The following is a 23,129-nucleotide window of genomic DNA, read 5'->3' as shown; positions in this document are numbered from 1 at the left end:
TTGTGTAACTATGATCATGTCTCCATTGTGTTGTTATTATTGTGTATTATTTATGAAGCACACCATTTGTCTTGATGCAAAAACTGGCCATATCTTTGTGAGTACTAGTAGTGACGTAGGTTACCAATACATATACAATATTAATTTCATAAGAAAGCATTGGTTGTCAGTTCATTGTTTGACATATTCAGTTTCAATCACTGTGGGACTTGCAAGGAGGCAGTGTACACAGCTTCTGTAACACATTAATGATAATTTTCCTCTGGTCTATACGTACATACAATGAGTCTGACTGTACAAGCCCCCAAGTGCCAACTGGGATCTGCAGATCTTACCCCCCCTACCCCACCCTGCCATCTATGTGGGGGACTTTAACAGCCACCACCCTGACTGGGGATACCCAGTAGTAGATGGTGATGGTGAGGCACTTTCAGACTGGGCATCTAGAAATGACCTTGCTCTGATACACGATCCCAAACGATTTACAATTACAATTAGGCATTTAGCAGACGCTCTTAATCCAGAGCGATTTACATTAAGCAAGAACAAAAAAAACATGGCAATACATAAAAAAGTAGTTATCATGAATCATACGTAAGCTAAGAATGTAACAGTGGAATATCTATATAATAAAAATGCATATATACTAAAGTAATAGTACAGTATATAGTATATGTCTACATAAAATACTATCTAAGTCTACATAAAATGCAGACTCCACTCTGCCAGGTGTAAGCAAAGCAAAGCAAAGTTCTTTGTTTACCCAGGGTGAATAGACTAAGCTCGAGATGCTTGTTTACAGCCAGACCCTGCTCATAGAACATTTCATGGTAGGGGTTCAATGCCTTGCTCAAGGGCACTTCAGCGGTGGTAATTTTAACGTGCCGGTCCGGGGATTCGAACTGGCGACCTTCCGATAACAAGACCGCTCCGCAAACCGTTCGGCCACCGCTGCCCCTATGTGTAAAAAGTACTATCCTGAAATGTGCTGGGTCAGCTCTTTGAAAGTAACGCCCTACCCTGCACAGATCCTCAATCTTGACGATTTCCCACATAGTCAACACCAGCCCATGCTTTTACACATTGGCCTACACCTCCCAGTCATAAACAGCCCAAGGAAGATGCGCTGGAACTTCTACAAAGTCAACTGGAAGAAATACAGTGAAACCCTGGACCGGAGTGTCGTCACCATGAAATGTGGAAAGGCAGCAGGATATGACAACATATCTCCTGAGTTCATGATACATGTTGGCCTAACCTGGCTGACACAACTCTACACCAGGATTGTACAGACAAACTTGATCCCAAAGAAATGGCGGACAGCAGACAGCAAAAGTAATGTCAGGGGAAAGGCATGCTCAACTCAGACAGGGTTCAGGGGTTCAGATTCAAAGAAAATGTATATGAAGAGAATAAAATCTGCACTCTCAGTAGTAGTAAGAGTCTTGTTTAATAATGTTGAGGATCCGCAGCAGCAGTCAAACCACCAGACAAATGCGTTTCAGCAGGACCACAAACTACCAGCAAGCTACCGCCCAATCTCCCTACTCAGCGTACTACAACGTATCTCTCCAGGAGTAGAGGATATTCTTTGTGTGGATCAGGCAGGTTTCCGCAAGGACCGCAGCACAGGAGAACAAGTTCTGGCAGTGGCCCTAACCACCTTCATTGAAAATGGTTTCGAGAACAGATTAAAGACAGGGGCTGTATTTCTTGACCTCACAGCTGCCTACTATGACACTGTCTGGCACAAAGGCCTCATACTGAAGCTCACAAAGGTGCTCCCTGTTTGGGCCAGAGCAATTGTTCAAACTCTGCTGACCAAGAAGGTTCAGACAGAGTCCACAGAACACAAGTGCATGGAGAACCTGTTCAACATCTACAGTTCTACACAAATGATCTACCCACCACCAAATCCCACAAATGCATCTACGCATTTGTCTGGCATTCCAAGCATCATGACTTTGACCCACTGGAACAAGTGCTCAACGAAGACCTTTGCAAACTGGACCAGTTCTGCAAAACATGGTGCCTAAAACCAAGCCCAGCTAAAACTGTTTCCAGTGTATTCCATCTCCACAATGGTAAAGCTGCCAGAGAACTAGGCATCTATCTGAGCGGACTCAAACTAAAGCATGCACCCTATCTTGGTGTGACCCTCGACAGAACCCTGTCCTTCAAGGAACACGTAAAAGGGATGGCAGCTGAGCTACGGTGAAGTAAAAAAACAACCTGCTCTGCAAGCTCGCTGGTGCTGTAGTGCACTCTGTGCCAATGTCTGACTGTCTGCTGTTCTCCAAAATTGGTGTCATTTTATTATGAAAATGTTGAGGTTAAGGAGTATAGTATTTCTTTGTGGAAAAGGGACTTTCAATATGCACGTGCATAATAAGCATTTGGTCAGTTAAGTTACTTCATGTTCTGTTCTGAGTCTGACTGCATGTCATTCAGGGGAAATAGTAGAGTTGTCATGTCTTCAATATATTACACACACATTATTATAATGTGTTATTAAATAATTAAAGCTGAATAGTAACTGTCGATGAATAAAAATGCATACAGTATTCAATGATTCATCCTGCATAATATACTACTATATACCAACCAGGGATGTCTTCATTGACAGAGATCTCCATAGAAACACTTCCTGGTTCTGTAGGTCTCCTTTGATTGGCCAAAGAAGGACGCAAGAATAAAGCGCTCCTGGGACAGAAATGAATACACACATATTTCTATATGATAGATTATATAGATTGTATAAATATATATGATTATATATAATCATACAATTGAAATAATATTACTTTCAGACTAGATAAAGGATTTCCTTCTATCAGTTGTCCACATCCACAACCTACAGTGCCACCTCTTCAAGTGTTAAACCAATCAGATGCTTTGTTTTGGTTGCTGCCCACACGAGTCAGGAAGAGTGTACTTTGAGCTCAGTCACCGAGTCACGGGAGCTCAGTTCAATAAAAAAATTAATAATCCTAAAACCAGACGTCGGTGACTGCACTGTCCTTCCTACATAGTACATACATCTTTTTGCTAATAGGAATTCGAATTCCTGCATCTGTCATGGAGAAAGACAATCTGTCCGTAGTAGTTCATGCTAAAGGGGACCTCAGACTGGTACAGTATGACAAAACGACAATTCAGCCACAATCTAATCTTTAATATCTGCTATAGTTTACACTACAACTTTGTATCTTTTTTACAGCATTGTTTTATTCCTACTTTAAACAGGAGCAACGCCCTATCCCTGAACCAGGGCCGAATGGTACAGAACAATCCAATTAAGTTATCTCATCTGCTTTATTTTTGTATTTTATTTTATTTATTTATGTAATATTTGGGAAAAATATCGTGTTGCATTATGATATCCAAACGAGAGAGCATTGAGTTGAAATTTTGATTGATTGAATACTTTAGTTTGCAAGGACATGCACAGGGAAGTATATAGCTACACTGCAAAACAAGGTCTGCTAAAAGAATGAAACCAGAAAAGCCTTTTGGCTTCTGGCTTGTTACCAATCATAAACATTCATTGCATTCTTGTGTATGGCAAATAATGGCATGCCCATGCTGTTTCCTCAGTGTTAATGTATCCATTTGTAACTCCTAGAGTGCACAAATGGAAATGGACCATTACAGGTCCTTTTGGTTCCATTTCTAAACTCTCTCTCGTTAACTCTTTGACTGTACCTATAGAGGTCCTGATCCAGATGCACTCTGTTGGGATTTGTGGATCAGACGTCCATTACTGGCAGAACGGCCGCATCGGGGACTTTGTGCTGAAAAAGCCCATGGTCCTTGGGCATGAGGCAGCCGGGCGGATTGTGAAGGTTGGGTCGTCAGTCAAGGACCTCAAACCAGGTAAGACTATAGGTGCAGTCTGTCAGAAATGCTGCAGAAATGATATTCTGGTTTGGTTATTATTCATGTCAAGTAAGTAATCATTTTGTAGCTCCTCCTTTTTAGTCTTTTAAATAGGGCATAACAGTGGTATAATAGAGTTGGTGTTGTGAATGTGACCTTAACATTGAGCATATTGTTGAAGTTGTGATGTGTAAATTACATTAGTATGTACAGCGTACATTCACTGTTGTTGCAATATCTCACAGTAGGCATATAACAAGTTAATTCACACTGTTATGACATCTAGAACGTTTTAATGTCCTATAAACTGCTTGCATTCAATAGGGGACAGAGTGGCAATTGAACCTGGTGTGCCCCGTGAGATGGATGAGTTCTTCAAATCCGGACGTTATAACTTGTCTCCCACCATCTTCTTCTGTGCCACACCTCCCGATGATGGAAACCTGTGCAGATACTACAAACACAGTGCTAACTTCTGCTATAAGTAAATTATCATGTAGTTCCACTGTTTCACAACGTCTTTCAGTTATTGCTCATAAGCAGTTACAAAATAACTGACAGTCTCTCTTACTGTCTTTCTTGCTTAACACTGACTTTTGTTTTTAATTTTCTATTCTCTCTTTAGTCTTTACTGTACCTTTTCTTTATTTTCACTAACTATCTAGGTTGCCAGACAATGTTACATTTGAGGAGGGGGCCTTAATTGAACCTCTGTCTGTAGGAATCCATGCCTGCCGCAGGGCTGGAGTTTCCCTCGGCAGTAGTGTGCTCATCTGTGGTTCAGGTGAGAATTTGCTGTGTCATTTGTCTGTGACGTAGAGTCTGTGGGGGCCGGGGATCCAGGGCCCCCATGAGGAATTGGACCAGGGATCTCGGCCCCCATGAGGAATTGGACCTGAATATATATTCGCCTCGGTTCGTCCCGTTTGTGCCGCATCAGGTCGCGCCCGTTTGCGCAATTCTCGTCTTGCATTGACTTTGTATGTAATCACGCCGCTCTAACCATCCAAGTCTGGCACCTTAACACGTCTGTTTTCCTCACTGTCCGGGGCGGGGGTGGTGGGGGGTGGACCGCGTTGCCTGTCCCCTTGTACACATGCAGATCAGGTATTGAAATGCTAATCTAAGTGCGACACGGGCCCCCATGAGGATTATGAAAACTATTCGTCCCTGTCTGTTGTCAACTAGAGGCCTCTACATAGTCCGTAGTAACATACATAGTAACATCCTCAACCATGACACTGGTACACACCATGAGGATGTGTTGAATCCTTTTTCATTTGAGTTCATTAGATTAGCAGTCTACAACCGTCAACCAGAGATGGTCACAGTAAAGATTTAAGAACAATCACAGTTTATTAATAACATGCCCATGCACGTACTGTAAGCTTGCTATGTGTACGGGCAACACAAAAGTGGGCGTGATCATGAAAGTGAGACTCATGCTGACTTAACAAATCCAATGAACCTGAACACCACTTGTAACAGGCATAATATTTAACATAACCTCTACATTAGCAAAAACAGACTAACTTTGTACGTTACAGTATTTAGCCATTCTCACTGTAAAACAAAAGGGCTGGTTGAACTGTGCAGGTCTAATGATAAATATTGATTGATTATGTTGTAAACAAGTCCTCATGACCCAAATCCCTGATGTAATTGTCACAATAACCACTGGCACTCACTAGCTAACATTCAAATTTGTTAATTCATGCATATATTTTTGTTCCTTCTCTGAACCTTTTAGTTATACGTATAAAGTATTTCTTGTACCTTGTTTACATTTCTTGTGATTTATTCCTCTGTTCTTTACTCTCTTTTTATAGGACCTATTGGACTGGTCTGTCTGCTAGTAGCAAAGGCAATGGGAGCCTCACAAGTGGTAATTACTGGTAAGAAACACAATAAACAACACTACTGATCTCAAGTAGTTCACTACTGTATGTTGTCTTTGCAGACAGAAGTCTTTGTGTAATAAGTTGGTCAAGATTGGTAACAATGGGCCTGGGCCGTGGCTCAGCGGTCCAGGCACCTTGGCTGGCAATCCAGTCTGGCAGTGTGCCGCGGGTTCGACTCCCGATCCCGACGGCCTTTACTGCATGTCACCCCCCCATCTCTCTCCCCATTTCCTGTCAGCCTACTGTCTGTCCCTCCATAAAAAATATTAAATAAAAGCCACAAAAAAAAAACATAAAAAAAAAAAAAAAGATTGGTAACAATGTAGCAAAGCCTTATGGTACTGAGCTATGCTGAATGTCTGTGAGTTGTTCTGACATGTTCAAGTAGTGCTTACAAAATAATATATAATGAGGACATGCACATCCAAAGCCCAAAATTGGGCAGGTGCTGAGCGAAACGGTACAGTACTAAAGAAAACAAAACGCTTGCATACTGCTCCATTTTAAAATAATCTGTATTGCACCCACTAAGTGCTGTGATGTTTCGAACTTGCCCTCTTCATCAGAATGATGAAGAGTGCAAGCTCGAAATGTCACAGCAGTGACAGCACAAATAGTCTGCAATACATTTTCTCTCAAATGGACTAATGGAGCCCAATAGTGTATGAGTTTTCTTTTCTATGTTTCAAATGTTTGCAATATTTAAACCACACCAAAAGGGATTTGTGGATTTTTCTTTATTGATTAATCTCACCAATGATCATTAGAAATATTGGAAGCATTTCTACAACATCATACAGCCTGTAGCATCTTCTCACAGTCTCAACCTCTGATGTAATGGACAGAACTAGAGTAAACTCCCCTTTCTGATATTCATTGATTGTTGCTGTTGTTACCTTCTATAGATCTGTCCTCTGAGCGTCTGGCAATGGCCAAGGAGTTGGGTGCAGACTTTCCACTGACGGTCACGAAAGACGATGGACCTCAGGCTCTGGCTAAGACTGTAGAGGACACACTAGGATATCAGCCTCACATTACTATTGAATGCACTGGTGTTGAGAGCAGCATTCAAACGGCCATATATGTACGTGACTTCTAACACTACTAGACCATTCAGTTGCATTAAAGATACCAGTACCTTCAGACAAACTATCAACCCAGCACTCGAATAAAACAATATCTTCAAACACTGTTACTGAATGGTGAATTGGACACTGAAGCATTATTATATTCACGGAGACAAAACAATTCACAGAACGCAGCAAAGCAGGCTGGAACCCAGGCTATTATTAGCATACAGTATTATGTTAATTATGTAACTAAAAATCACACGTGTGAAGTGAGGGGTGCTCTTATCATCCATCATCATACATCACATTCCGTGCTCACTGCTCAGCCAATCAAATCATCACATTCCGTGCTCATACATACTAACACACAAAGCTGTGCATAGGAGGATCTAGCGCCGCTCAAACAGCAAGAATACCAGAAAAGAATTGTGGATCTCAGGGTCCACGTGGATCTCAAACTTAATGTGAGCCTGTGACATATCTATTGATGTATGACTCCACATTTGTGCAAGGTTTCAGCCCGATCAGAGCATCCTTGAATTGGATGAACGATGAACCTCTGCCCCAAATTTCCCAGAACGGCCTGTTATAGCACCACCAGGAGGCTGACTTTTGAAAAACACGTTTTTTTATATTACTCCTCCAGATTCTGTCCAAAAATCCCGCCAATCGTTACACACTATCTCTATAGTCATGTGTTCAAGACGGATGTGTCCGATATTTCATATTCCATCCTAATTGGCTAACATTGGCTTCCAAAGTTTGCAGGGTTGGCCCGTTTTGAACAAAAAGCCTCAAATCATGAACGCAGCGTTACATGAAATCTTTCACAGACTTTCCTACTAGGCTGAGGAATTTATCTCACCCTTTTCACATTGGCCTATTATAGCGCCACCAGGAGGCCACAACCTGACCTGCCCTGGTGGAGACCTAGCTGTCCCCCCCCCCCCCCCCCCCCCCCCGACACCTTATCTAGTTGAATAGTCAAAGCAATATATGTGTGGTTTGTTCCTTCCCAGGCAACACGTTCAGGCGGTGTATTGGTGCTGGTGGGTCTAGGCTCAGAGATGGCCACTGTTCCTTTGATCAATGCCGCTGTCAGAGAGGTAGACATCAGAGGAGTGTTCCGCTACTGCAATACGTAAGTACATCCATTTTCGCTGGTACGCTCAATGTAGATCTTTCAGAATTCAGTTGGACCAACTTGCCTAGAAATGCATCCATTGACGTGGTTGACAACCTCACAGCGGCTCAGGATTTGCGATGTATTCAAGCGTACTTCCTTAATCTGCGTGTGATCAGTGTAATCATGGTGACATGATCCAGCCCTTAAGATATTGTTTCTGACTGTGTTCCAGCTGGCCGATGGCCATAGCCATGTTGGCGTCGGGAAAGGTCAACGTGAAGCCCCTCGTGACCCATCGTTTTCCTCTGGAGCAGGCGGTCCAGGCCTTTGAGACCACTCGTCAGGGTCAGGGGGTAAAGGTCATGTTGAAGTGTGACCAGAGTGACCAGAAGCCTTAATGATTAAGGCTTAATCTGACCATCGTTAGTGAAACAGTGTTCATAGACTGAAAATGGAACAGCATACTGATGAGGCAAAAGACAAACAAAAATCTATTAAAAACAAACATGAAGACAAATTACTGCCTTCAAAGCAGGTATGGCTACAGAGGCAGACAATCACAACATTTCTGTTTTGTATTACCCAATCATTTATTTTATGTGATAGTGCCAATGTTTAAATTTCAAGCTGGCTAATTCTTGTTTGACAATATTTTGTATAATTTTATAACTATGTAACTATTTTTTTAAACAAATGTAATTGTCCCTAAATATGAAATGCTATGTTTAATAGTAAAAATAAATGACACAATGTCCACACAGAACTTGCACTTCTCAGTTACACACACCAGGGGGAACCAGAGGATCAAAGTAGATAGCAGATAGTTCCAAACATAATACTCCATTATGGGCAGATGCAACCTTACATTGTGGTACTTGCTGTACACCACATTCAGTTTGTTGGTTGATCCAGTCAACAAAAAATAGCCGGGTTTAGCTTAGAGTTTATTGTCTTGCCACAATGACTTGATACTATCTTAGGAGGCATGCACACAGATAATGTTCATATGGTTAGATCTTTAGTACAATGCATTTTGAAAACCATTACCCGCCGGTAAGGCTATTTCTGTCACAGTGTGTGTGATTCACAGTTCTCTTTCTCGCACAAGGCTGAAAGCCAACATACAGGAGGCAAGATGTTTGCAGTGATTAAACCGTGTGACTTGTTTTTACATGAGCACACGAGACAAGTTTCTTTTTTCTTTTTTGTATGTACAGACATTCTAATACTGCGTATGGCAATGGAAAACAGCTCACACAACACAGTACATTCACAATCCACTCATAGTACATTATGAGCTTCAGTCAGGAACACTAAAGATGAACATACAGTAGAATAGCACAAAAATGCAACTTCAAGTTTCTTACACATGATTTGGATTTCAAAAGCATAAAGTAAGAAAGTATATTAATAGTTTTTGTTGAGTTGCATGTTATTCAAATGTGTGTTTTTTGTATTTTATACATGGGCTTTTAGAAAGAAACAAAACTTGCACACCCCATAAAATGACTTGTTATTCAGAGGTTGAATTCTTGTATTGCCGTTTGATTACGTAAATCAGAAAGATATGGCATTTTCTTCCATAAAACCATTGCTACAAGCATTGGTTTGGTTCACAGACACACAAGACCATCAACTTAACATACTTAAACCAGACATCAAACAGCAAAGTAATTCCCAAAGACTCCCTTTTCATGGTCAACTAACTATACTGTACTTAACAGGCATTCAACTGTGTCTTGGTCACTGCTGCTGTCTGCTTTCAAACCAACAGGAAGTTTTATTAAATATGTACAAAGCAACCATGGCCCTTTTCCGGGTTCCTTCAATCCCTATATTAGCAAAATACGTATGTATTTACACAAGAAATAAATAACAAAAGAAAATGAAAACACGTATGAAGTACCGTATTACATGATGTGAATATAAAAAATAAATTGTGATGCATTCGCTCAGTTCTTGCCATCTCACTGAATACACAAGACCACAAACACAAAAGACAAATAAATAGCAAAAACAATATCACACTCTTCAGCTGGTGAGATGAACAAAGCGTCCCAGGGGCCAATGGAATTGGCATTGCATTTGAATTAAGCACAAGGAAGATGACAAACATTAAGTCAGTGGTTCTCAAATTAATGCATTTTTAGCCCCCTGTTTGAAAAGAGTTTGTGCCAGGGATCTCAATAAGATGAAAACAATTTCAAAGTTACTAAGTTATTCTTACCAATCAAAATGTTAGAAAATAGCAATCTACAAGCTCACGTGTCGAGATTGTGACACATTATGAGCGTGTAGATCGTCCATTTTCGAATAGCCAGAGAATGAACTTGAGTTTAAGTGGTTATGCTGATTTTAATGCTATATTAACACATTTTGCTGGGGACCCCCTGGAACTCCCCCGGACCCCACTTTGAGAACCGCTGTATTAAGTCATCAGTAGAGGAGTGGGGGGGAAAGAGAAAAGTCTTCCTGGGCAAAGAGAGAAGCCATCCTTTTCAGTCATTGGTCAGCTTGCCCTTTATGACTACGGTAACCAATCACAGCCACAGCATGTAGAATGGTCCCTGTCTGTCGTTTATATGTACATAGGCGTCTCCTGTCCTGTTAGGAGTCTGAACATGGCTGCTGGCATAGTCTTCATGTGAATCTGGAGATGAAAGATATTACATTGGAATCTCAGAAAAATAACCATTTCCCATCTGTGTGTGTGTGTACATGCGTGCGTGTGTGCGTGCGTGCGTGCGTGCGTTCCGTGTGTGTGTGGGTATTTATGTGCATGGGTGCGTGCGTGCATGTGTGATGTGCGAATGCATGTTCACATGCATGTGTGGACTAACCTCGCCAACAGAGTTAGAGAGAGCCTGGACTATCTTCTCGTGTGCTGTGGCCACCACACTCTGGCCATTTATCTCTATGATTCGATGGCCCACACGGACCCCTCCTCGCTCTGCGATGCCCCCACGCATCAGGCTACAAATCTGTGGGGTGAAGACAACAGACCTCATATCACAGCTTTTCTCAAGGAGACCAGAGTAATATGCTCAGTAAATGCCATTAATAGAATCACAGGTATTCAAGGAAAAATAATCTCACGACTGAAAGTTTTTGTTAGGTCAAGTCCTAATCTATGATTTGTGAAACAGCATGAAAGTAGCCCCCACTAGTGATGTATTTCCTAATAAAATGGCACATTATGTAGAATTACATAACCAGAAATGGCAGATTGAAGGCTCTAACCATTGCTTTTATGAAATATCCGAGATCATTATGGTTAATGGAAGATTCTTCTGAACATCAATTTTCAATTTAAGCAATAGAACATTTATTCTATTGCTAGTTTGACCCATTCTAATACTCTTTAATGTATCCAGACTCCATCTTAGCCCTCTTACAGGGGTATGCAAAGGCTAAACTTCTGTAATTTAGATAGCATAATGTAGACATACAGTATAGCACTCTTTAAAAAGAAAATAATAATAAATTATCCCACGATTTTGCAACCCATTTTTTCACCAGTGTCATTATCTAATGTAATCCTGAGCGCTACACTTCCTCTGCCAACTGTCCTGGGGCGCAGCTGACTGACCTCATGCTTCCTTCTATGCATGAGGAGTCCAAGTTGCTTCTTTTCACCTGACAGGGGAGAGTTTCCCCGGCCGGACATAGAGTGTGGAAGGAACACGTTATTCCGACCAGTTCCTATCCCCTCCATCAGGCGCCCCGGCTGGCCAGGGGGAGGTAGTTTAGAGACCAGGATTACTGCATGTTTTTGTGAGGGTACCTACTCTAGGGCCTAGGGGACACGGGGAGAACATGCAAACTCCACACAGACATAGCACTCTTATTTAATTTAGATAGCATACTATGTAGACATAGAACTCTATAGTGTATACTCATAGTGTATGACTGGCTTAATGAGATGTTAGGTTAGCTTGCTTATGATCCTTGATGACTATTTCTATTTGATGTATTACCATGCGTTGTTCTTGCTTACTGTAAATTGCACTAATTAAGAGTGTCTGCTAAATGCCTAAATTGTAATGTTAATGTTAAAAATGACTGGAATCTTTGAGTCATCTCTATGTCATGACTAGGTGATGACAATGGAAACTGTGGAGTCAACCTGAGGCCATGAAGCCGACATCAAAGTGAAGAGATATGACTACAGTATAATTGTGTTGAAAAGAACAAATTGATAAACTTTAACCCAGGTTAAAGATAAAGGTTTTTACCGGGGCCTGTTGGTTGAATAAATATTCCCTGAACCAAAGGGTAATTGATCACCTTACTGCTGCTAACATGATTCTTTTTAAAGTAAATATATTAAAGTCTAACTCATGTTGATTAGGTGATGTAATGGTGATGTAAAACAAACGGTGCCAACACAAACATTAAACTCCATTAACAATAAAGAGACAATATGACGTAATGAGGCACATTATGACGTAATTTTCCCTTCATTGTCAATGCGTTTACAAAACAAACATTGAACTAAAGACAAACATTAAACCTGTGTATAGGAGGGGCTATAGCGCCCCTCAAAAATCACACCTGTGTGAAATGAGTGGCGCTCTTGTTATCGTACATCAATTTATGTTATTATCATTATTAAATACAATGTTTAAAAAAAAACATTCAATATATTTATATTATAATTATTAAATGTAATGTTTCTCTTCAATGTCAATGGCGTTTAATGTTTTGACGTTTAATTTACGTCATATTTAGCGGAATTATCGTCTCTTATCACCATACATCATCATGCATCATCTCATACTGGCCATTGGCCAATCAGAATGCCTGTTGCCTGTGATTGGTTAGCTGATTTGCTCGTTTACATATGATAAATGTTCCCTTCAATGTTAATGGCGTTTAATGTTTAATTTACGTCATATTTAGAGGAATTCTGCCGTCATTTCTCCGTTCATCGTCCAATGGCAAAACTTGAGATGGGCGGGGAAAAAATTTAGCGGACATTTGACCGGAATTCTCTTACCATGATCAATGGCAAATCTTGAGACGTTGTGCGTGCGTGCGTGCGTGCGTGCGTGCGTGCGTGCGTGCGTGCGTGCGTGCGTGCGTGTTAGGCTGCGCCACAGTGACACTTGGTGGTCAACAAACGCTATTTCCGTACTCGGACAGACAGACAGACACAGAGACAGACACAGCCAGCCAGGGACACACATAGCTGTCTATAGGAGTGGCTAGCACCACTCAAAAAGAAATACACTCTTGATTAAACAAATATCTCTGTACTTACAATGCCATTCTGGACACTAAAGCCCAGCTGATACTTTAGATCTGGCCTCTTGATAAGGACAGTTGTGACAGGTGGGCAGCTGACGATGTTCAGTTTGACATGAACCTGGTTCTTCAAGCCCTTTAGCACAGGCACAGTAGTCACACACACACACAAACACACACACACACACACACACACACACACACACACACACACGTTTAAAACATATATATCATTTATTAAACCTAACCCTGCAGCAAAAAAACAAGAAATGATGACATAGTCATATTTGTCAGGTGAAACAAGCACTGTCTCTGTTCTTATAATTTTTTCTGTTTGTGGTTCAATCACTGTGTTTTGTATGTTGTGGCTTTCCTGTTATCCATGCAGTTAGCTCATAACATTAGCAGCTGTTGTCACTTTGAGCTGCGGTCTAGAGTGACTGCGGTGCGGTGTTGCCAGACTTCCGCAGTGCGAGGCAGGGCTTAGGAGGCAGCCAATCATGACTAGGTCGCTACTACGTGATTGGCTACATGAGTGGTGCAGACTCCCATTGGCTTAGGCAGCGTTTCAGACTATACCATTGGTTTAGGTTTAGGGGGCAGTCGATCATGACTAGGTCACTAATAAAAACGGGCCTGTTGTATGTCCGGTTTCACCTGACAAAAAGTGTTGTTTCATGCTGCAAGGCGTTGTGAGCTTGTAGATCAGTTATTTCCGTTGTGCAACCCTAAACCTAACCTCTAAATGTCTAAATATTGTCTTAATTGTTAATCTAACTCTTTAAAAATCTTTAATAAAACAACACACACACACACACACACACACTCTCCGTCAAGGGGAATTGTTAATATTCTGTCATTAAATATGTTTCTCCCCCTCCATAGCTCTCCTACCTTGATGATTCCCTGACAGGTGGCGAGTGGCAGCCCCACTAGGCTTGTGTTGTTGATTGACATGATTTGGTCTCCGATGCTCAGTTTGCTAGAGCGCGCCGCAGGCCCACCGTTCATCATATTGGCTAAGATGACTGTGGGCAGAATGGAGCCCCAGCCAGACTCTACAATCACCACGCCGAGAATCTCCCCTTTACCCTTCTCCAGCTGCAGCTGTAGAGGACACAGGACAGAGGAGCGGGAGGGGGGGCAGATTATGATATAAAGCCTGATGTTTACTTAGTTGCATGCCGGCATTGCGCTCAGTAAATAGCAGATCTACAAGTTCGCAACGTGTCACGAAAGTGATGCATTGCAAGCTTGTATATCTGCTATTTACGGCAGACAACACCAGTGTGCAACTAAGTATAAATCAAATGTAGTGGTCAGTTTTACAACACATTGCTGTCGGGTGGAAACCTTGTATGTCCAAAACTGTTCCTTTTCATGAAATGTGGGGGAACAAAATAAACTGTATTCCAATGGATCCAATGTAGCTATTATTTAGTCACAAGCTCTTGCTAATTCTTTTCATTTGTTACATATTTATGAAACCCACAGACAGACCCTTTCAACCTGGCATCCCTGGCATGTCATTATAGGAAACTTCTGTATTTTAGGAGAATTGGGTATTTTCTCTACTTTTGTACTATTACCTCTATATGATGAAAGTTCAACATGGAGCATTTATTGATGAAAGAGTTATAAATACATTAAACACGGTCATTGAGATATAAGATTTCTGCCCGACAGCGATGAAAGCCTCTTATATAACCTATAGAAGAAAGGAAAAGAAGCAAGCACTCAGTTGAGTAGCAGTAATAGAGTCTCGGGTACACGGTTCAGGTAGATACAGTCCATAGAACAGAATACCAGCACTCACGTTGTATCCAGTAGGATTCTTGTTTTATTTTTCACGCTGAAAAATAAAACAAGATCTGAAACAATCCTACTGGATACAACGTGAATGCTTTTATTCCTTTCTATGGACTATAGCCATATTTCTAAGTAAGAATCCCAGACAGAGACACACATGTGTCTCACAATTCTGCTTGCAAATGATCAGAACAAAGAGAGTGGAAGAAGACTGAGAATGAGCGAGAGAGGAATGAGTGAAAGACTGGATTTTCTAATCAAAGAAACAGCGAGCTGGAAGGAAGCAAACGCATGAAAGTAGGAACCTCAAAAAGGAAAGATGGGGGAATAGGAGGGCAGCTGGCTTGGCACCGTTCCTGGGGGAACCGTCTCAGAAGAGCAAAGAGACTGTGCTCATCTCTACTTTGAACACGCACCCTCAGACATTCCCAGTGCAGGTTAGCTAAGAAATAGCCACAGTTAATGCTCTGAGCACAGTGTACCATCTGCCTTTTCATCTGTTTATTCAGTTCACAGCTATTTTAATGGGTATGGTACTGTAGCAAACTAAACTGGTACTATAATTACATGAATAAATACAGAAACCTGAACTTGCTGATCAACGTGTCGTAAAGTGATGAGTGGGTGTTCTTGTTGCACAAGAACCTTAGTGTCTGCACTGTTGCCATGTAAGCTGTATCGTAACTGCATGTGACAAACTAGAGGTTCACGCGCCTTTGAAAAAACAAAACAAAAAACTTGGTTTCCCATCAGCACCTGTAACCCAACATGCCTTGCACTGCGTCGACGTGCGTGCCACGTGATCGGCCGTAGCCAATCGGAAAAAGGACACAAAAAGCCTGTTTTCTCTGAATGTAGGCTGCATCCGTGGTGATAGAACAGAACGCGGACGTTCTGGGATCATATCTGATGTTATGCTGACCTTGAATGCCTTACAATATGGCAAGGCATCAGATTCCAACAAACCTCTTTGCAATTTTCAGAGTTGGAGAAGTGTATGAGGTCATCATTGTACATCTCTTGGGTGTTGATTATGTCACTGTATTCTTTCTGGCTCAGGTCCTCAGGGTTAATGCCATTGGCTCTCAGGAACTCCTGGTAAGCAACGCTGAATGCCTGACCAATGGACTGAGCAATGAGCTGGGCCTGGGAGCAATACAAGAAAAAGCACAGTAAAATCATCAGTGTAGAGCTCATTCTTAAAGTGTACATGCTGTTTACTCTTTCAGAGTTATATGAACACTGAGGTACAAGATGTTGAAATCAGAAATGCAAGAACGTTTGTAATAATATGTGTTCACACAGCACAGCAACAGCGGTTATAAGTCACCGATTCCTCACCCAGGTGTCAGCCCAGTTCCTTATCCAGACATCAGTCATAATAAAACTTGACTATTAACTCTCTCCTCACTGGCCTCCCGGCATGTGCAATTAAGCCTCTCCAATTGATCCAGAATGCAGCATGCTCAACGCAATGTTTCACATATCTGAGAGGAGACAATTTGGTTTCCACTCCCTTCATTAGCTCCTACAAAGCAACCAAATGTATGGCACCCTCATATCTTCAAAGACTGATCCAACCCTACAACACCCCGCTCGTTCAGATCAGCTAACACAGGGAAGCCGGCAGAACCTTCACTAAAACATCCGGGACAACGCTCCACACGTCTCAGACTCTTCTCCCTTCTGGCTCCCAAACTATGGAATGAACTCCCCATGGAAATAAGAACTGCAGACTCACTCCCAATCTTCTGCCGTAATCTGAAAACTCACCTCTTCAGACTACACCTTAGCCTGTAGCACTTGCCTTAGCCTTGACGACCTTGCAAGCGTATGCAAAGGCTAAAATAATGTAATTTAGATGTAGACAGATGCCAGGTCATTATTGATCTGGCATCCTACAGTGTTTATAGTTTCAATGTACGGATATAATACTGTTAGATGAATGATTATGTTCTTGGTTTGCTTATGATCCTGGGTGACTATTTCTATGCATTTGATTATGTATTACCTTCTGTTGTTCTTGCTTACTGTAAGTAGCTCTGGATTAAAAGAGTCTGCTAAAAGTGCTGTTGTAATTTTCTTTTTTGGTCATTGTTTTGTTTTCTTTGTATGAGTAATTTGGATGAAGCTGAAGAGGAGTAGTGCTGTTTGTTTTGTCTTTTTTTGGTTATTGTTGTTTTGCTTTCTTTATATCAGTAATTGTCTTGTAATGTTCACTGTTGTTTCTTTGTATATTTGTATTGTCATTTGTGTGGAAAAAGGAAAATAAATACATTGTTGGAGAAAGTCTGCTAAAGGCCTAAATTGTAATTATAATTCAGTGTCAGATCTACTTTGGGAATTGAGAATGATGCACTCCTATAATGATATTATGTGAAATAATTATATGGTAGCAAAATAAATTGTGGCATTGATTCACTTGTCAAAAACGTCAGGATCAATACAAACAACAAACTAAAAATATAAACTGATTTTCATGCTCAAATGCTATTTGCTTTCATCTCCATTACAGATTGCTGCCATGAATTCTGCTCATACTGAAAAGATGATCCGTAAAACACACATCTATCTATAAATGCGCCGTGTCTCTGTTTGTCTGTCATCCACGTAACTCGAGAACCGTTCGCTCCACCGACTTCAAATTCGACACACGCGTTCCAGGCCAGCCCACCACATGGCGTGCAGTATGTGCTTGAGTCGGTCGGACCCACACAAAAGGCCTTTGCCCGGGCTCTGGACAGCTAGGGCCACTGCCCAGGTGGGCTGTTCTGACATCAAAATGATGTTCTGACATCTGCATATACTCTATTTTGTTGATTGATGAGCTAGGAGTTACTCGCTGACCAAATTACCTATTTTATACTTTGGCTAAAATAGTCAATAGCTCACAATGCATTGCATCTTGTAGATCAGCTATTTTAGATTTTCTTTTGTACATATAATTTTGATAGCAATACTTTTCTACTTTTACTGAGTATTTCTTCCACTGCTGCATCCAAACTAAAGTGCAGGTGTTGGGCCGACAGATATGAGCCTGCTGCACACTGATTTATTAACACACGGTGGTGAGGTTTGGAGTCTCCAGGCTCTTCGTCAGATATAACTATCACACGTAAAATATATAACCTCTCACCCACTACAAATCCTCCAACACAGGGTAGAGTAATAGTAAAATGTATAATAGTACTAGAATTCAACTTCTTGTACTGTGCCAGTCTAAACTAAGGCAACCAGTACATTTCAAAACCATATATATTTTTTAATTAATCACACTTACATCCTCTGACTCAAAGACGTGGCAGATCATCTTGTATTGCTTCTTGGCCTCGGGTGCTCCGGGCGTGGTTTCGATACAGTCCTGGGAGGCTGTGCGTGGCATTCGGCGTCTCGCCATCAGAACCACAATGTTACCAATATCAGCAATGTAGGAGATAGTACGGAGTGCATTGTCCATCATTGTCTCCTGTGGTCACATCAAACAAAATCACATACTATAATTATTACTTAGTATTAAAGTAATGTAGGGATTTTAAAAACGGTAACATCTCTGTTGTACTGTGCATTGATAAAAATACATTTCCATACACTACACTACTGTACATCAAATGGGCAGTACTAATAACAGTGAGTCGGTGGTATACACCGTTGTCCAGAAACACGACAAAAGGCTCTGGTCAGGCTCTGCCTGTGGACCTAATTTTATCCGATAGGCTCATTATCGAGAGCATACAGTATCCTTTACTGGCTCTCACCTGTGAGTCTGCATTGAGAACTTTGATCCTCTGGGTGGAGATGAACAGGTCCACCTCAGTCAGGGTCTGAGTGTCTCCCTCCGAGTTCTGCAAGAACACAAATGCAAACAGCAAAAGCGCACGGCGGGTTAGTGAGCTGCGGCTGCACCAGGCAACCTTCTTCTGTATGCAATTAATGATGGTATGTAAGTAAAAACCACGTCTGTACTGTAGATGGTTAAATTATACCATACATCAGTGGTTCTCAAAGTGGGGTCTGGGTTGTGAGATTGTAGATCTGCCATTAAAAACAAAGAAATCTTGAACAAAATGTGGAAAATCTTTCAATTTGTTTAAACTGGCACTGGGTACTCCTTGGCACAATATATTTTCAGATAGGGGTCTGTGGCCAAATTCATATTAATTTGGGGGTCCTTTTCAATATCATCTCCATATGGGTCCTAATGCTCACTATGGGACGATGGTACCATTTCTGTCTACTTGCTCTTTGTCTCACAGGTGGACTGTGGATTGCTCGAAAATGTGTCTACCATATGTCATACAGTAAGTCTATTTCAGCATGCCAACTGTCTGGGAAGAGAAAGGCTGTAGTTTCCATTAGCTTTGAATCTCTACCAATGATGTCATTGGTAGGCAGCTTTCTGAACTGTACACAGGTTTCTGAACTTGTACTCACAGACACTGAGTAGTTGGAAATGGTGCCCTCTTGTAATTAAGCAATATTACACGAGAGGGTGTGGGTTAACGTGATTATTGCCACGACAGTGATGCGGTAAGGAACGAGACGAAGTCGAGTTCCGCAAGCATCACTGAAGTGGCAATAATCACGTTAAACCACACCCTCGAGTGTAATATTGCAATTATAGTTGCAATTACAGTTACCCTTAAAACTAAGAAAATCGCTGAAAGACCACAAATGTCCCAAGAAACTATAGCTAGCCTAGCCACCGAGTTTGCTAGCGCTCTGGGAAAACAGAGCAGCTGAATTCTTTGTTTTGATTAGGTGGTGAATGGTGCTGGTTTAACCCACGGCTAGAAGGCCGTTTCAACCAATCAGATTGCTTCCTCGAAACGACCTGTGGTATAATAAGCATTTGTGAGGAGCTGAGGACCAATTATATAAAGGGTGAAAATGGGTGAAATGTTTCTTTAAGCAAGTTCAGTACTGTATAATTAGGCTTCTTCTGAGAATTTCCCAATATGTTGTGATGCGACACATTGTGAACATACTGTACATGTAGATCTGATATTTTTCTATTATATACAGTAGCTTGCTTGAGGAACCGAATAGAACAAGGCACCAATTCTCCATTGAACTTCAATGTGTGTGGCTATTGAGTGTGTGCTATTGAGTCGCCCTAGGTGTTAGTTCTTGATTGATATATTTTTTAACATTTCTGGAAAATCTTATAATTTGATAGGAAAATGTCTAAATGTTAATACAGCAATGATTCGATATAAAAAAAATGAAATGTTCTTTGTAATTTGTATTTTGAATACTTTATTAGTACTCAAGTACGTTGACTCAAGTACAAATAACAATAGCAATGTTCACTTGTCATAGAGTAATATTTGACCAGGAGTATCAAAAACGGATAGTACTGAAAATCACAGTGGTTGTGTACTTTGCCCACCACTGGTAGGGTCAGCGCAGGGGTGAGGCAAAATATGCAGGAAAGAAAAGCGGACAGTTGTTGTGCGGGCGGGAGTGCTGCCTGGTACACATCACTTGGCATGGTGTGGCATGTGGGTGGTGTACTGGCACTGCTACAGGAAACAGCTTAGCACTAAGCCCTTATACCAGCTGCCTTGTTAACGCATTCAGCATCAACAACTCAGCACAGCTCTGCACATTCCCTTCTAATTGCTGTGCTTTGCAGTGCAGCCTAATGAAATTATGTTAGATTTTTGCTTAATTAACAAATGCACTACGCATTTAAAATTGGCTTGCATGACTATGAATATATTATATAAACAGGAAGCATTAATTATTAGTATTTGGAAATGTGTCTGAAGATGTGGCTGTTAACATTTATTTATTAACTTTCCCCCACTCTATGGCTATGAGCCATCATGTGACTAATAGCCAGGGCCCTGAGGTCAGCTGACCAGCGGCTCCTGACTGTGCCCAGTTCCAATTACAGGTCCAGAGGTGACCGTGCCTTTTCAGTGGCCGGCCCCAAACTCTGGAACTGTCTGCCCCTACATATCAAGTCTGCCCGCTCCTTACAGGCCTTTAAGTCTTTACTTAAAACCCATCTCTTCTCCCTAATTAACCTGTGTACTATTTGTGTTGCTTTGATTTTGTTTTACTATGCTACTTGTGTTATTGTATGTTTGCCTCATGATCGTGTACAGCACTTTGGTTGACCTTCTGGTCTTTGTAAATGTGCTCTAGAAATAAAGTTTGATTTGATTTGATTTGATTTAATTTAATAGCATATTTTGTCCTGCTACTCAACTAAGATTTTACTGCTCTCCATGAATGCAGCATATGGGCCTTGGACATCAATTAGCTCTCATGGATGAATAGGTTAGGATGAATGCCATTAACCAAATGGACCCTAACATCCCCATTCTGGGTGGCTCATAATAGGCAAACATTCGGCGAAAACAGAGAATCTGCAAGCTTGCGAGGTTATTTTCGGCAGAGGGATTTGGTGAAGAGTGAAGTATTGTATAGAGGCCTGGGGGAATCCAGTCAATTAAATACATAGGGTTTAAGTGCTTAAGCTGTCCTTGATGACTTCAAGGTCAAAGTGACTTCAAGAACAAGCTAGTGTTTTCTGTAGACAGATTCCATCATCACGACAGTGGAGGTGAGGTGACACATTGTGAGCTTGTAGATCAGCATTATTTAACAAGCGACCCCTTTGTACTACTTAGTATAAATTAAATTCTGGTAGGATTCAAAGTGGCAACGGGTTTCCGATGACTATGATAACAATAGAGCGTTGCAGTCCCGCCCCCTGCGAGGTCCCGCCCCCTGCGAGGGCACCAGAAGACAATTTCCCATTCATTTTTCCATAGGCGCTTCAAAACGAATTTATTTAAAGACCTTTAAGCCTCGGAAAAAGTCAACAGCCAAGTTGACAAAACAATTGTTTATTGTCATGATTTAATCATGACAATAAACAATTTTTTGGGGGCCGAACAAATAATTGGGCAAGGTACAATGCTCTTTTTTTTATTTATTTTTTAGTTTTCTTCTTTCTAATTCTTATTCTTATTTGTTCTGCCCAATTGTTTTTATTTATTGTCACGATTTGTCAATTCGGCTGATTGCTTTGTCCGAGGCTTACAGGTCTTTAAATAAATACTTTTTGAAACGTCTATGGGAAAAATGAATGGGAAATTCTCTTCTGGTGCCCTCGTCGTTCTGAAAGGGGGCGGGACTGCGTCGCTCTATTACAACGGTTGCAATTAAAGATGATAAAACCCCATCTGATTTCAAATGAGCCTAATGTACATATACAACTAAATGTTTTTCACTTGAATATCTGTTATTTATGTGACCAATGTGAGTGAGAGAAGGACAGGGCAGGGAACACATACACACGCACAAGCACAAGCACAAGCACAAGCACAAGCACACGCACACGCACAAGCACAAGCACAAGCACACGCACACGCACACGCACACGCACACGCACAAGCACACACACAAGCACAAGCACAAGCACACGCACACGCACACGCACACGCACAAGCACACGCACACGCACACGCACACGCACACGCACACAAACACACACACACACACACACACACACACACACACACACACACACACACACACACACACACACACACACACACACACACACTCCATTAGGACACACCACAAATGAAAGCAAAACAGAAAGATGAGCTAGCATTAATGCCTGATTTATACTTGGTTGCGCAACACAAATAGCAGGTCTACAAGCTCCCAACGCATTGCAGCGAAAACAAGAGAGCTATTTTCTGTGCAAGACACCCACGTGCAGCCAAGTATAAATCACCCTTAAAGGTGGTCATTAGTTTTCTTTTGTCTTTACACACCGCCTTTTTCTTGATTTTGGCAGCCTTCTGTACCCTCTGGCAGGCAGGCAGGCAGGCAGGCAGGCAGTGCAGGCAGGCAGGAAGATGTTTGGACAGGACATGGTCATCACACACAGGAGCACCAAAACAACCCCAGAAGGAATAGGAGGAAGAAATAAGGAAGGTAAAGAAAATAAAGGAAAATACCCCCAAACTAAACCAAACAGCAGGTGTGCTATCGCTTTACTTCAGAAAGTGTGTTTAATCAACGACAAGGTGTGTGTGTGTGTGTGTGTGTGTGTGTGTGTGTGTGTGTGTG

The 23,129-nt window shown here is 41.5% G+C and overlaps 2 protein-coding genes across 2 annotated transcripts in view; one reads left to right on the top strand and one right to left on the bottom strand.

Annotated features, from left to right (window-relative positions):
• Positions 1-2,920: 2,920 nt before the first annotated feature.
• sord (sorbitol dehydrogenase) lies at positions 2,921-8,726 on the top strand. The gene is made up of 9 exons (XM_079497684.1): positions 2,921-3,132; positions 3,247-3,280; positions 3,712-3,876; positions 4,204-4,363; positions 4,545-4,663; positions 5,709-5,774; positions 6,686-6,864; positions 7,870-7,991; positions 8,209-8,726. Exons 1-9 carry the CDS (start codon positions 3,079-3,081, stop codon positions 8,372-8,374), a joined length of 1,065 nt encoding a protein of 354 aa, XP_079353810.1. The 5' UTR covers positions 2,921-3,078; the 3' UTR covers positions 8,375-8,726.
• Positions 8,727-10,554: 1,828 nt separating this feature from the next.
• The window catches only part of apba2b (amyloid beta (A4) precursor protein-binding, family A, member 2b), a gene marked incomplete at both ends in the record, with an annotated part of 30,072 nt that continues 17,497 nt past the window's right edge, over positions 10,555-23,129 (bottom strand). The window contains 7 exons of the mRNA XM_079496221.1: positions 10,555-10,626; positions 10,817-10,957; positions 13,240-13,359; positions 14,118-14,330; positions 15,999-16,178; positions 18,313-18,498; positions 18,788-18,874. Of these exons, the coding sequence (XP_079352347.1) occupies positions 10,555-10,626; positions 10,817-10,957; positions 13,240-13,359; positions 14,118-14,330; positions 15,999-16,178; positions 18,313-18,498; positions 18,788-18,874 (999 nt within the window). The remainder of the gene's footprint in view (positions 10,627-10,816; positions 10,958-13,239; positions 13,360-14,117; positions 14,331-15,998; positions 16,179-18,312; positions 18,499-18,787; positions 18,875-23,129) is intronic.

Source organism: Electrona antarctica (assembly GCF_951216825.1).
Source record: "Electrona antarctica genome assembly, chromosome: 3".
Lineage (NCBI taxonomy): Eukaryota > Metazoa > Chordata > Actinopteri > Myctophiformes > Myctophidae > Electrona > Electrona antarctica.
Note: the sequence above shows the minus strand (reverse complement) of the source record. Positions and strands in the feature narration are given on the sequence as shown.

Coding starts and splice junctions, on each gene's coding strand:
- sord (XM_079497684.1), top strand. CDS start 3,079: ATGGAGAAAGACAATCTGTCCGTAGTAGTTCATGCTAAAGGGGACCTC. Junction 5,775..6,685: donor CTCACAAGTGGTAATTACTG/GTAAGAAACACA, acceptor TACCTTCTATAG/ATCTGTCCTCTGAGCGTCTG. Junction 6,865..7,869: donor GCATTCAAACGGCCATATAT/GTACGTGACTTC, acceptor GTTCCTTCCCAG/GCAACACGTTCAGGCGGTGT.